The 15,474-nt window shown below is 36.7% G+C and overlaps 1 protein-coding gene across 3 annotated transcripts in view; it reads right to left on the bottom strand.

The window, feature by feature from the left end:
* Positions 1–859: 859 nt before the first annotated feature.
* Positions 860–15,474, bottom strand: part of USP9X (ubiquitin specific peptidase 9 X-linked) — a 71,827-nt gene continuing 57,212 nt past the window's right edge. For 2 of the 3 annotated variants that reach the window (XM_054380698.1, XM_054380689.1), the window contains exons 36-44: positions 14,337–14,562; positions 13,119–13,248; positions 9,791–9,976; positions 7,871–8,091; positions 6,668–6,756; positions 4,161–4,317; positions 3,254–3,466; positions 2,718–2,813; positions 860–1,332 (exon numbers count right to left, since the gene is read on the bottom strand). In XM_054380698.1, coding sequence (XP_054236673.1) covers positions 1,198–1,332; positions 2,718–2,813; positions 3,254–3,466; positions 4,161–4,317; positions 6,668–6,756; positions 7,871–8,091; positions 9,791–9,976; positions 13,119–13,248; positions 14,337–14,562 — 1,453 coding nt within the window. In that variant the 3' untranslated portion in view covers positions 860–1,197. The remainder of the gene's footprint in view (positions 1,333–2,717; positions 2,814–3,253; positions 3,467–4,160; positions 4,318–6,667; positions 6,757–7,870; positions 8,092–9,790; positions 9,977–13,118; positions 13,249–14,336; positions 14,563–15,474) is intronic. The other variant, XM_054380704.1, reaches the window with a different exon arrangement.

Here is a 15,474-nt window from a genome sequence, read left to right on the forward strand (position 1 = left end):
AAAGAGCTAAGACAATTCTCGCTTTCAAGTAGAACTGTGAACGAGCAGAAAACCAGCAAGTTAACTTGGTGCAGTGGCACTCACAAGTACTGTGTGATTCTGTTGACTTCCACTTCACTGGGATGCAGTAGAAGGAAAGTGTTAGAAGTTTATCTAATAAGCTCTACCAAAGAAACAAAACAAGCACACCAAATACAGTCTATTATGCTCCAGGCATCCTGGCATAGCAAATTTTTGCATATTTGTTTTAAATCTTTTAAATTCCTATTACTGAAAACTAAGTGTTCTTTATCCCACCCAGAGACAGAACTGCCAAACATCAGATGTGAGGAACATATGTGAAACTGAAAACCACTTGTTTGTCACATTTTCCCCTCCCCACTTTATAGTCTAGGTGTAAGAAGAAAAAGTTCTGAGCAATACAGTTGTCACACTGGGACAACTGCTGTCACTTTTTTTGTCTTTTCTTTTTTTCTTTTTTTTTTTTCTTTTCCCCCTCACTGGCTACACTAACTTGGTGTGAAGCCATGCTAAATGTTACAGCATAACTATAGCTTCAAAGTGATTAACCTAATACCAGAATGAAAAAGGCAATGAAAAAAAAGGATCTAGAAACAATGTTACATCACCAATTTTCCACATCAACCAAATAATTAAAAGGTTACCAGCCATTACGTTGCTCATAGTAAAATCGACTCCAGTGGCAAAGAATTAACATGAAACTATTTTTGTGGTTGACATGGATAGGCTTTTTTTTTTTTTTTGTAAAGGAGTTGATCTGACTGCCGTGAGGCAGGCAACACTGGTTGCAGAGCGCAGCAGATATATCAAGAAATTATTTTTTTGTTGTTTTTTTTTTTTCTGTAGATCTGTGAGTCTCATCAAGACAAAAAAAAAAGTTTCTTGCTCAAGAATTAACAGTCAAACATTAATATACTATATACACCTTTGCCATTTACACATTAGCATCAGGCCATTTATTACAAAACACTATACACTTTCCACTGCAGGCGGGTTATATATTGACAGCAATTTTCTGCAGATAAGACAGTGAATAGACTCTCCACTCCATGTTGATTAGGAATAGTTTTTTTTTTTTTCTAGTTTTAAATATTAGCCAGACACAGAGAAAGGTTGGACTGTAAGGCCTGGGTGCACAGTCTTGATGGAGCAAGTTAATTGATTATGTGCATTTCACTAATCTTTTGTCTGAGGCGGGGAAACTTCTTCACTGCCTTCGTAGTTTTCTTGTGCTCGTTGGCCAGTTCGCTGAGGGTTGTTCATATGATGTGCTGCCGGGCCTGTATATGGCTGTCCATGCACGTGGTTATTCTGGAATAAAGCACAAACATTTCAAAGGGACTTGAAACTTGGGGGGCTGTTTCCCAAGACTTCTGACTGACTTTTCCCCTCTACACATTCAGACCATCGAAAAATACCCTCAAGCACATTTAACTTCTGGTGTTGTAGCAGCTACATGAGCACACATTGCAGTTTCTTTATTCCTCTGAACCACATCTTTCATTTACCCTTTTTAATTGACACAGAAAACAAACTTTCAACTTGTAGAGATGAAAGGATTAGGTAAAGTAATACTCCGAGTTTTTGAATTACAAACAGTTACATGCAAAGCAAAAGCAGCAAGGACAAAAAAGAAGAGGCTGCCTATGTGCTGCAGACTTTAAACTATGCACAGTTTTATCAAGAGATTCAACCAGCCTGAATTTTTTCCTACGACAAGGCACAAAAAGTGTACTTTCACTTTGATGGGAGAAAACTCTGATATTACAGAACTGAATGAAATCCAGACCAGTAGTAGTTTTCTGCAGATGCTCTGCCCCAATTTGAAAAGTCATACACACACCTGGTGAATGAAAACATCTCATCTATCTACTGCTTTGCAGAGTTTAACCAGCTGTGGAGAAACCAGGAATATGAGGATTGTGTGTGTTAGTGAGAAATGCCATCTCTTGCAAGAAAGTGAACACATCACACGGAGAATGGTGAGGTTACGGTATGTGCCTGAACTCAGAAGGAGCTCAGAAAGGAGTGGGAAAATCTGCATGACTTACCAACTGCTCTGCTGAGAACACCAAGTAAGGAAAGCAAGATCGAGGGAAAGTGGGTTTGGGCAGGAAAGGAAATTACATTAGCAGACTTGGAATACATAGAATGAATTGGAACAAAAAATGGCAGCTAATGGGGGATCTAGTAATTTAGTAAATTCAAATAAAAACTGGTTATGATTTCTTTCAGATCTGACTTTCCACTGAAAAAAACTAACAAAGCAGCCATTTAACAGAGAGATCTACATTTTGGATGTATTTAAGATGTAGAGTTCAGTGTTCATGGCACAAGTTATATGTAACAAAGGCATCTACATTTTTCTGAAATGCTTCTGAGATCTGATTTTGTATTTTAAAACAAGAAAGCAAAACAAGCAAATATGACAGGTTCAAATTCAGTACGCACTAGGCTGTGATAACAATTTCCCCCTGTTCTTTCCATCAGTCGCTCATAACACAAATTCTCACCTGAAACTCTGATGGTGGAACTGTTCCTGGCAAACTAGAGGTGTATTTTCAATTTTTATTCCCCTAAATATCGTATTTGACAATAACATGCTTCTGACTAAATGCTTGTAATTCAAGTTACCCTAAATGCTAAAAAAAGCTAATATGGAACTCTGAATAAATGGTTCAAATCTGGGCTTTTACCTGTTGATATTGGGAACCAGGTGAATGGGGATACAGTGGCGCATCTTCAGGTGGTGAAGACTCATGTTCATCTGGGGCATCAGGATCATCTGGTTCCTAAAGTTTGAAAAACACTTAGGTTATTTAGGTAAAACATTACAGTCGTTCTATCTAGAACCAATCCCACACACAAGTGATTGTTTCAAGTATGTTTGGAGAAAAATTCAAACCCACTGTGTCACCTACAGCTTGGACTGCATGACAAAAATTCTCATTATCAATTTACTATTGGAAAAAGCAGATCCATCCATAATCTGCTTTAAATGGTCAACTTCAGTTCTACACTGCTAGTTCTTTAAGTGGCAGATGTCTACAAAACAAGTCATAAAAGTGGAATAATGCACAGGAATGTAACTGAAACTAACAAAAAAGATAAATCCATATTCAGAAAATATTTATAGAATGTGTTACCTCTACAATGACCAGAGACTGCTGCTAAGGTTACTTATTTTGTAGAAGCACTTATTATTTTACTAGAAGACAAATTAATTCTTTACCTCCTCTGGGCAGAGCTCACAAGCTTTTGCAAGAGTCACTCTAGCACTGTGTGACCTCTCTAGGAAGTAGCCATTTGATGTTTCATTGCTTTGTATTGGTGGAGACCAATTGTTGTAGGTGTACTGGGGATTGCCAGTGTATGGTCTACGCTCGAGCTCGTCTCCAAGCCACTCTACTGCCCAGGTCCATTTTCTTTTCAAATCGCCATTGCTCTGTGGATGGAAAACAAACAATTCAGAGTCATATCCTTTATTCTTCAAAGGACAAATATTTTTCCCTTCCTATTCACAGAATCACTGAATGGTCTGGGCCAGAAGGGATCTCCAAAGGTCATCTAGTCTGACCTCCCCGCAGTCAGCAGGGTCATCCTCAACTAGATCAGGTTTGTCCAGGGCCTCGTCGAGCCTCACCTTGAGTATCTCCAGGGAAGGGGCCTCAACCACCTCCCTGGGCAACCTGTTCCAGTGTGCCACCACCCTCATAGTGAAGAACTTGTTCCTACACAAGCTATCAGAGAATAGACCGCAAACACGTAGAGTGTTGTTTAACAGACTCCCTGAAAAATCCTTTTTTTTTTTTTTTGCACAAGGAAAACACTGAATTTGAAAATGATTCTGTAGATTTGTAGCTATTTCACTGAATAACGAGTGCAAATTTAATCAATTTGCAATCCTATATATTAACCATTTGATGCAGGAAGGTTTGAATGAGATGTACTTAGAAGTTGTAATTCCATCTAAGTGATGAAAACTGAACGATTGGTGTTTGGGCTTGGTTCGGGTGTGGGTTTTTTTTTTTTTGTTTTGTTTTGGGGTTTTTTTGTTTGTTTGTTTGTTTTAACAGAACTGGAAAAAAGCATCTGAGGAAAAAAAAAAAGGCATGAAGAAATAGAACAGAAGATATTACCTGAAGAATCTGGTAGGCTACAGGACAGTTGGTGAAGAGAGCTACCATGCACTTTATACACTGGTAAGCTCTTTTCTGATAATGATTCTTAGAGCGCTGAATGGTGTCGAACAGTCCATCCCTGTCATCTGGGATTCCCTTAAGTGCATTGTGAATCCTACAAAAAAACAAACAACCCAAAACTTCAAGTGTTAAGAACTTTAGTGTTTGAATAAAACTTTAACTTACAATGTAATTATAGAAGGGACAGCTCTTATTCTGACTTCTGGTTTTAGCAAAGAGGTTTTTTAAAATCAGAAAACTAACTTGACATCAGTTATGTAACTTATACTTTTAGCACAGTTGGTAATATTCAAACTCTATTAGATTTATGTAAAACATGTAATATCAACAAGCAATCAACTTTAACTAGCTAATTTTTATTACTTATTTTTTAACATTGACCTCATTTATAGAATAAACCTGTTTACCCAAGAGGCCCTTATAGAACTGCAACAGTTAAATCTTCAATGCAACAGTTAGTGCTTCTCAAAGATGCTCTCCTCTAGATGCAGTTGGTCTGAAGAGGAATGAAGGAAAGGGATTTGGGCATTCCCTGGAATTAAGCCCACTTTCCATGCCTTCTGCCCCTGAACAAGGGGTTGAGAAATCAACTGCCACCCTGAAACTGGGCAAGAATTTTTGTCTTTGAAAAAAACAACCTATGTGGATGTCTCAAAGAGCTACACTCACTGTAGGAAAATCAACTGCCCTCTTTTTCCTTACAAGCCCTGGCAAGAGCCAGCAACCCAGGCTCCATCTGTAAAGCATCAATGAGATCTTCTTCAGCTGAGTTTTAACTGAATGGAACCTACAAACACTACCATCCCAAACTTGGCAGCTGAACTTGTCAAATCAAGAGAAACCATGAGAATGGGTCTGATGCCAAGAACAGCAGCAGCCATCTCACAGTACAAGAATAGAAGGAGCACTGAAGGATGCACACTGTCAAAGATCAGATGTTTGTTTTCTAAGAGTTAGAAGATACTAACTACCATTTGGGGCTTTTTCTTTGAAAGAGAAGACAAAGATCGTGAAAACTCTACTATTATCACAGCAAAACCCAAGAACAGGACAGACTCTAATCCTTCAGGTTACTGCCGGAAGTGACAGCAAGAAGTCACTTAATACCACTCTGCTGAAGCCTCACACAATTCCAATGAACACTACTATTTCCGAGACTGCAGCCTTGAACACGAAGTGATGTACATCTCCAGGCAGAGCGAAAGCCACACTACAACATTCAACCTCCTTTAAAAAACACAGCAGTATCCTTAAAAACCACCTCCATGATTGCACAGCTACATTTCCACCCTGAAAATACATCATTACACTTTGCATCTACTGAACTATGCTCAGCCTCCTGCATTCTGTGGATTTAAAGACAACTTCCGAAGTCTTTTTTCAGGAAGAAACTATAATCAAACTGCATTATATATGCATTGCAAACACATCTATATACAAAACTGAAAAGCCTACGTATAGAGGGTATTCTCATCCCTTACCTAAGCTGTAGTTCTTATAAAGAACAAAGAAATCCCTCCAACTCAGTCTTCATGTTTTGGAGTTGGGTAAGATAGATCTCCACTTTCTCCTACAGCATCTTCTAAAGCAAGGCTAGACAACTGATAAAAGCCTAAGAATCCAGTTTACTTCTCCAGGTTAGGTATATGAGTTCACTCCAACACCCATATTGCCACAGCCCTTACACAAAGTATTTTCAATATCATGAGGCATGGCTGAGAATTATTTAGCAAATCCATCATTACCTACATTCACTTCTTAGGAAAAAAAAAAATTATGTTCTGAAATACTGACAGCTGTCATGCTGATGACTTTGTGTTTCCACATCTACTACTTCCACATATACTACTACTGTATAAAACATCTGAAAAATTTGCTATTCTCTTAAATGGTCAGTATTTGCAATAACTGCATTTTTAAATCTCAACTTTCAAATGCCTTATTCTGTAAACAGAGAAAAATTATGTTTGAAATGGGATGAATATTTAATACACCAAAGTTAGTTAACTTGAAATGTTATCACACAGAAAATACTGATGTATGAATTATGCTTTTCCCTTCAATTCATACAACTGACAAACTTCTCAGTAAAACCAGGCTATGAATGCACCTTGAATCTTGAATGAGAGGCTTCCAAAAATCAGTCTAAGCATCTCACCTTAAATGACAATGAGTTCAGCCTAAATGGCACATTCTCTTCCATGTGAAAAATCTTGGATTTATAGGATTAAGTAGCAAACTTCTCAATAGTAAGTGAGAAGGTGAAAAAGTGTAATTTAACACAAAAATTTGAGATAAAATGGAAAAAAATGCTTTCTCCCTGTATTTTGATTTGATGTATGTTTAAAGTCAAACTTTTGAAAGGATTAGCAACAGAACCATGGGAAAACAAGCAGTACAACATGTAATAATCTTGAGTTATAAAAAGTCAGGTAAATACTAACCTGTGAGTTTGCCAAGAGTCCTCAATTAATAGGATTTGCAGAAGCAGATCCAAGTAAGGTCGAAGCTCATATGTGTATGAGTATGCAACCTGAAAAAAAAAATGCAGAGGATCTAAGAAAGCACTCCTTGAAGCCTGCAGACTGCATTGTGTAACACAAAACCACAATCCATATGAATTTTACTGTAATTGAAAAGATATTTCAAGATATAATGTACACTTCCAAAAAAAAGTTGATTCTCTCAAGAAACTTTTTTTGGAGGTTGTGGTGGGTTTTTTGTTTAAGTGTTTTTTTTTCCCTTCTTTCCTTTTATTTTGTTTCTTTTTTTGTGGGGTGGTGGTGTTTGTCTGGGGTTTTTTGGGGAGTGGAGGTGTTTATTTGTTGTTTGGGTGGGTTGTTTTTTTTTTTTTGGTTCTTCTTTTTCATATAGTAAGTTTTGTAGAGGACAAAATGTTTCCTCATCAGTTTTAAACATAGTTGATCTGAAAAGCTACCTTAAAAATACAAAATGGTATTTTTCACTGATATTGCTACCTTTAAACAGTATATTGAAAGGTTGTCCTAAAATATATGGCTAGCAAAGTGATTATTATGATTCTTTCAAGTGTCAAACAAAAGACCATAGAAAAATCTGGTATTTACATGGAAAAAAATGACTGAATATATATAAAGATAAGCTAACAGAAGTTTAAAAAAATTAAATAATTATTTGGAGTGCAAAAATGTGACTAACCTTACAGAGATTACAAAGGGAAAAAAAGATAGTCCCAAAGATTCTGTCCTGAGTCGGAGTCTAAAGCCAAGTATGTTCTGCAGACTTGTAATAAAAAATTTACAAACATACTCAAAATAATGGTGAGGGAGATCTTAAGAAATTACTCTAACTTGCCATGCAGTTAGGATGCTCTTTTATGGGTAACGACAGAAGAGCTTTTAGGAAATGTTCTTGCAATACATAAAGACTACGTCAGACACCTTACTTCCCATCCTTAACATCCTAACTCATAAAAGCTCAATCACTTTCCTAAACTCATAAAAGGACATCTCATAGCACTCCACATGATGTAAGACCTAAGACTGTAAATACTGATGGAAGATGCCATCTTAAGATTATTTATCAAGTACCTGTTGAGTATTTAATGTAACACTCCTACATACAAATACAGAATCTTTTATCATACACAGCTATTTTCCCATTTTTACCTGCCAAAGAAGTTCGCTGAGGACAGTGGAAGAAAACTGAGGATTCTCCCAACAGCAGAAACGAAGCAGCTTAATGGTCTCTTCAGAGTTGCTGCAATCTTCAATAATTTTCTTCACGTAACTAGTTCTCACAAACAAAATGTCTGCTACGTTCTGCTGAAGTGCCATTATAGGTTGAGATAAATTAGGATCACCGTAAGGGTTGCCGAGTGGGGGATTACCTAGAACAAATGGTTTTTACAGATGAAAAAGTGCTGAAGTACTTTCAGTGTAGACACAACAAAGTACAAACTGGTGTAACTCACTAAAAAACCAACAGATGGAGGGAAACCTCAAGCCTGCCGTAACAGCTACTTTTCTTTAAAAATAACTATGGTATGAAATAACTCAGTTTTCTGATTGTGAAGCTTGACATCTGCTGCCTGACAGAGCTGCTTTTCCCTCCCAGGTAAGATGATGCAGTGACAATGAAAGCAGAACAGCTGGAGACATGTTCATATGCAAGAAGAGAAATTACTTAGTTTCCTCAGTGAAATCCTCTTATCTGCTTCACTGCTTGTGTAACAGCCCAGATCTATCGTATTTTAGGACACAAGGTTTATCTACCTACTCACTAGGCAATGGGAAAGGGTTCAGAGGAGTATCTGTCAGAATAATCCCATCTGAATCTCTGAAGTGTAGAGAGAAGTAATACAGTCTTCAGAGTAAAAATTACTGCATCTTATTCAGCAGCCTTCATTTTATCTAAGGAAAGACTGCTGATTTGCTCCTGATATTTCTAAACTTAGCAGGATTTAGAGTTACTGTTTGAAGATGCCTAGAAGCCCAAGGGAGAACTTTTGTAGCCTAACATTCTGAAGCAAAAAATAACTTTACTCTGCAAAGAGTAATTATAATTAGTAGTCAGAGTAATGTTCATACAACATTTTTTTTTAATTTTCTTTTTAGTACAATGTTATGAATACGGTAAATATACAATTATTTTTCACAGGCAGAAATCTCTTTTCAGTGTAAGCCTCAAATAACGCACTGGAAATAAAACCAAATAAAAACTGCCCAATTGTTCTGAAGCTTATTACAGAACAGTAAAATTTTCAGTTCATTAATCTCACTATAGCACATTCTAGCCTATTGACTTTACAGCCCCACACATCAGGCTGTAATGAGTTTGCCATTAAATAGCTTCTCAACAAATTCCTAATTAGATTTTCTAAACTACGCTTAACAGAACATGTACATATACAGGCTATAAAGTCCATGCAGCCCAACATTCCATCACCATTTCTCAAAAATAACTGCACTCTGCTCAGCTACTGGAGATATTAATGATTTATAATGTGGCTGAGCAATTTCTAGCTGATTATCTTTTATAAATCAAAGTGTTGGCTTCTGTTTCATGTCTTAACTGTGGACAAGCACCAAATAATTTTCAAGAGTTATCCACAACAATGCAGGATCTCTTCACTGATAAGCAGCATGAGGCATTTCAGAGCCTGCTACAGTGTTTTTCCTGTACAGATTTACTTTTATACTGGTCATATGAAAGTTATCTATTACATTATTGTCTATTCAGAGTCAAAAGATCTTTATGCAACTCTTCAAAACGAGGTTAAACTATTCTAAAATCATTGCTATTTTGTAATCAAGAAACTACTACTTTACTACTCAGATTTTAGCTTTAGCTTTGAAGAATAAGCCAGAAAGCACAAATACAGACCAGATTTTTGTCCCGTGGTTTTTAGTAGAGCAGATCAGTTTTGTTTACAACAAGGAGATTTGTGTCTTTAAATAAAAGGAGTTACTAAACATAGAGGCAAACATTTTCAAGCTAATCCATTTTATGCATAAAAGATAAATATGCACAAAATACATTTACTGGTATATTCAATTAGTGTAAGGATTATTTGAAATTTACTATACCATTAATAGAAGACTGCATCCGGGATGACACATTGCAGCAACGAATCAGTTGTGACACAACAGTGTAGAGTTTCCCCAGTTCAGCATACTGGTATTTAATTGGAGGACCTGGACCCTCATCCAGAGCCACAAGCATGAAGGTTGCAGGAACATTTAGTTTCAGAAGTTGTGTCTTCTCTGCTACACCTTTATGAGGGGAAGTGGTAAAGATACATTTTGTTTCTGGCACTGACAATACTTTTTTTTTTTTAAGAAAAGAAAAATAACTACTGTTTACATGATTCATAACTTTGCACTTGCTGGATTTTATTATAACCATCATTTATGTTTCCTGGGGAAAAAGATGGTCCAGTCAGTAAAGATGAACGAGGCAATAATGTTCAGCTGAAAAATCACACCGAAGGGCAGTTGAAAATTACTACAATTTCTTAACAGTACTCATTAATACTTAAATAACTATCATCTGTGCTAACAGCAAATCATCAAACAAGTCTTATACAAATCAATCTTTTTATAGTGTGAGGGCCATGATAGGATGAGTATCTCCAACAGTATGCTTGGTTATTTTCCCTTCATGTCCTAGATACATAATTTACAAATTTAAGACATTTCAAAATGTGTCATACCAAGCAGTTAAACTGAGTTTGTCACTCACACTTAACAAAACAAACAAAAACCAATCAAAAACATAAACAAAATGAGAAAAACCTTCAAAACAAACCAAAACCCCAGCCAAACCCACCCAAACATACAGCTAGTTTCACTGCAAGAATACTTTGTACATACTACACAAATACTTACCAGTAAAATTCATGTCCCTTCTGATCTTCTATTCTCTTTCTCAGTTTGGTTAGAAGTCAGAATTTTTCACATGTATCTAAGGTCTTTTTTTAATTTATTCTGAAATACAACTGGACCTTACCTATCATCTCTCTGACAAGAAGGAATCCAGATAGCACCTTATTAGGGTTAATCTTTGGTATTTAAAAAAAATTTGTTAGATAGCTCTGTAGTTACATCCCCTGTAGAACTGATCTCTCACTTGCTTTGATGTGAAGAATGTATTATCTGATTTCTCAAACGTCAGACAATTTAATCTGTCCCATAAAACTTAGGGTGCTGAAGAAATTCGCTATCGTGACTTCTGAACACTAAACATCCATACAGCAGCCTTCGGTTAACATTAGTAAAACTACCCCAGCTGCTTCATATTTTTGTGTTTATCTTTGCAGGGTAGACTGTGATAATGACCAGACCCATATATAAAACTCAGTTATGCTTTTCTGTCTGGCTTCTGAGTGCTTTCCTAGTCAGAGGCTTCAATTGCACTAACTATGATAAGCTAGCAAGGAAGGAAACGTAAGAGTAGAACTGAATTTCTCTTTTCTGTAATGACATGAAGTCTGCTCTGGGGGTCACAGAGCAGACAACCCTGCCTGACAAGAAAATCCTTTGGTAGACGACAGTGACATACATTATAGATGAAATTAAGGTAACACAATTGCCTAAAGTAATTGCACAGAGAGCAAACTAAATTACATTAAAATTGTTTACCCGTACGAAAGAGCTTCCAGAACTCTGTGTGTCAATTCTATGTGGAAACATCAAAATAACTCCATTTGGACTGATATATTTGGCTAGCAATTTAGCTACGAAGTCTTCTATCAGAAAGTCATGTTTTAATCTGCTTGCAGGAGCAGATAACCAGCAATGGTTGAGCTGCTCACTGTTGTGGGTGTTCTGTAAAACTTCCAAGGGCATTCAATCTCTCAGCCTCATGCTATTTACATAAAACAATGAAAATATCTCGGATTGGAGTGAGGAGAGTAACAAACTATCACTATGGCAAAGTATTACATCTTGTTTAGAACCTGCTGTAGCGAGATGCCTTGTCACTTAGGCTACCACAGATGAAAGAGAAATGCTACGAGATCCTAAGAACTGGGGAAAGCAAGAATGCAGAGCTCTGTGACAATTCATTAGACGAGAACCTGTGACTACCCTCAACTTCAGGGCGCAAAAGCAATCCTTTATTCATTTGACTTGCATTTTATTACTTGTAATTGCTCTTCCTCAGGGCAAATACATAAAGTAGCAACAGATTAACCCACCTGAGAAACAGTTTATTCAATCAATCACCAATTGATTTTCATCATGCTGGTAATGCTAAGAGAAGGCACGATTACAGCTGTTCATTTGAATGCCAATAGGACTGATCTCAGCTTATAATTTTTCTTGGAATAGTTACCATTAGTACTATTTTATTCTATTCTTAGTATACAGTCTAGTGACTCTATATGCACAGAGCCTACATAACCCAGAATTTAAATACAAATTTTTGTATACTTTGAATCCATACCTATTTTTGTTTTCATAATGCTAGATAGAATTAATATCCTGAAGAAAAATGGGTGATGCTAGAAATGCCAGTCAGTATTTCATGCCCATCACAAAACTGATAACCACCTTATCTCAGATGCTAAAAATACATACTCACTTGTGATCAAACTCTCTCATTCCATATTTCATCAGAAAATTCAGAACTCTAGTCTTTATTAAGACAATCCCTGTCTCAAGCCTGGAGGAAACTTTATTTAGGCCTTGAGAAACACTGTTTTTTTGTGTCCATTTATCTTGAAGGCAAAACACTATCTGATAAATTTATAGTGGAATTTCCTGATGCATTCTTTTACCTCTTATGATGTCTATGGTGAAAGTGTTCTGGCAAGAAATGATGTCTAAGAACATAGATAGACTGAGCTATTTCCTCAGTCTACCAAAGAGTCTTTAAGGGAAGACAGACACAGAATCAGTGTTTTGCATTCATAGCTGTGAACTTCAAAGGTGAACTAAAGAAATTAATATTTAAGGGGCACAATTGGAACATACAAAACATGATTATCTACATTGATGTTTTTGTAAAGGAGAGTCATGCCTCCTTCTTTTGAACTTTTATCTTCCTCAACTTCTTCAGGCTCAAACCAGCTGATAGACCCACATGCTCCTTGGGTCTCATGACTTCTCTACAAATGAGCCCTAACAAAGCATTATCTCCCTTTCCATTTTTTCACTGTCACACCCTCTCAAGACAGAGTGTTATACCTTACACAATTCTTGTGTCATCTTCCAAGGATGGCAGGAAAACTAAAGCCCCAAACTCCAAACTGGAGAAAGACAGATGCTCTACAGAACATTTATATGATGTCTAATGACAACAATCCACCTGAGGCTGAAAAACTGGGTTCTTCTGCTGCTACCCATGTAACTGGATCATTAATAAAGCAGCTTAATTCAGTGTCATCAGTAGAAGGGTGTGTAATTTGCTTACCTAGATTGGCATACATCACAAACAGATTGAAATACTGCTGCAGATGGCGCCCATGTTCAGATACTTCCCTTCTTAAAAGATTTAGTACCGCTCTCAGTAAGTGATCACTTAAACTTAAGTTATCATAAGTCTATTAAAAAAAAGAAAAAACCAAATAATTAGTAGTTGAATCTATGAGATTCATACAAGCTTCAAAATATTAGCACAGCTGGTTAGTCTTCTGTATCTCACACAAAGGCAGATAGACAGAAAATAAGACTCTCATCACTAAGTATCACGTAAATGCAAGAAATTATGCTCTTATAGAAGCTTTCAGTTGAACTTTTTCTCCAATAGCACCTAGGCTTAAATATTCAGAAAAGCACCTGCAGTTCCACTGTGAACTTAATACACTCAGGCAGACAATCACATCACCTCTACAGGTGTATCTCAAATACCTCAAGAAAAAAAACACCATCAAAGTGTGTGTGGCTTGAACTTAACACAAATCGTTTCGCTGGATACAGTAGTGAAAACATTCCGAGAAAGTAAGTGGAACAATATGAATAAAAATTGTCATGCTGTAGACATTAAAAACATGACAAAGCAAAGGTTCTAAAAGTTTTATCTTTTAAATTTTAATACAGTCCAAGCAACAATATTGTATGACAAGTATTACATTAAGACTTTGGCTTGTTTTGGTTTTGTTTCGTTTGCCAGTTCCAGGTGTACAAAATTAGGCAATTAACTGCCTACTCCTGTTCAAAGCTGAAATTTTTGGCAATTTCAATGTTGCAGGATACAGAGGAGAAATATCTGTGAAACTCCTGCATGTTTTCCTGGGGTTTGTTTGGATTTCTTGGGTTTGCTTGTTCTGGTTTTTTGATTGTTCATTTTTTAAATTCTAAATTAAAAACAAGGATTCATTCCCCCACACACTAAATTGCTATTACCCATGACTTTGCTGATTTTACATCTGCAACTCAACTCAAAAGTCCTCACTGCTTAGCCTTCACAGAGGTTTACAAACAAGGGAAAAATGGGATGCCACTGACAGCAACTCTCACACAAACTGGCTGAATTACATCATGTTATGTAGTACAAAACAGGACTGTACAGCTTGCTTGTCAATACTGATGCATCTGCTCCAGAATTTACATTACATTAAATGCTCAGAATGAAGAAATAAGACTAAGTTTCAAAACCTTTTCATTAGTATTGAACTTATTGAGTATTTACCTGACTGGAAGGTCCAGGAGAGGCAAAAGGTGAAGGACACGGTCCATCTTGCAATGAAAAATGTGCAATAAATACTATAAGTTTTGCAAATGCACCTCTCACTTCTGCACTAGGGCATTCCAAAAGGTACTCTGAGAAGCGGTTTGAAACATTAAAAAGGACGTTGTGTGCAAACCAAAAGCGTACATTCTTGCTGTGACGAAGGAGGATGCATAAAGCATCATACCTGAAAGAGAAGATGACACAGCTGAGAGATTATGCCCAAACGTAGACATTAATGAATTTTAGCAGATACACTCTTTGAAGAAAGTTTAAGTTAAAGGCAATCCCCAAACACTTTGGCTCACAAAATGCCTACAATCAGGTAAATTGTAGTCCCTATAGTGATGCTCTCTGTTACTAGTAAGTTTAACATACTTGAAAAAGTTACTTAAAAACATATTTAAAAGTTACTTTTGATTAAAAATCTTAGCACTCAACGGTGACATATTCTACTATCACCTATAAGAACTATGATATGATTACATCCCTTAAATCTACTCAAAGCAAGTCCTAAATTGGCAGCCACGATGGCTGGGAGAGAGGTGAGGAAACAGGGGAAGAAGGTGAGCAGCAGAGAATATGAGGTGGATTTTGTGAGCCGTGTATGAGACTTAACTAAATATGTAACCTATCAGGAATTTATATTCTCATTTACACAGGTACATAAAAATCCCTCAGAGAAAAATGATCTGTTGCAGAGAGGGTCTTGTGTGACTTGGACCTCCTTTCCTGAAGCAATATTTGAGCCCCTCTTGATCTCTTAAAACAAGAAGAGTGACTTAGTCACTCTAAAAGTTGCTATTGGAAAAAATCTTCATGAATTTGCCATGTATTAGAAAACTGCTTACTAGTAGCTCAGAAACTCCTGGTCATTATGAATAGTAGATTTTCTCCCTAGTTCTATTCAGACTCCTCTTCCCAGCACAGAATAATCTACCTTAACAACTAAAATGCTGTGGTGCTATGAATAAGATTGCACTGCTTGTTATACTACAGATTTGAATAACAGGCTCCATAGCAATGTACATAAGGCATTCTCCTAAGAAAGCCTGAAAGACTAGGCACATATTTCAGAAACAAAACACATATAAATTGC

Source organism: Indicator indicator, chromosome 1 (genome assembly GCF_027791375.1).
Source record: "Indicator indicator isolate 239-I01 chromosome 1, UM_Iind_1.1, whole genome shotgun sequence".
Taxonomy (NCBI): Eukaryota; Metazoa; Chordata; class Aves; order Piciformes; family Indicatoridae; genus Indicator; species Indicator indicator.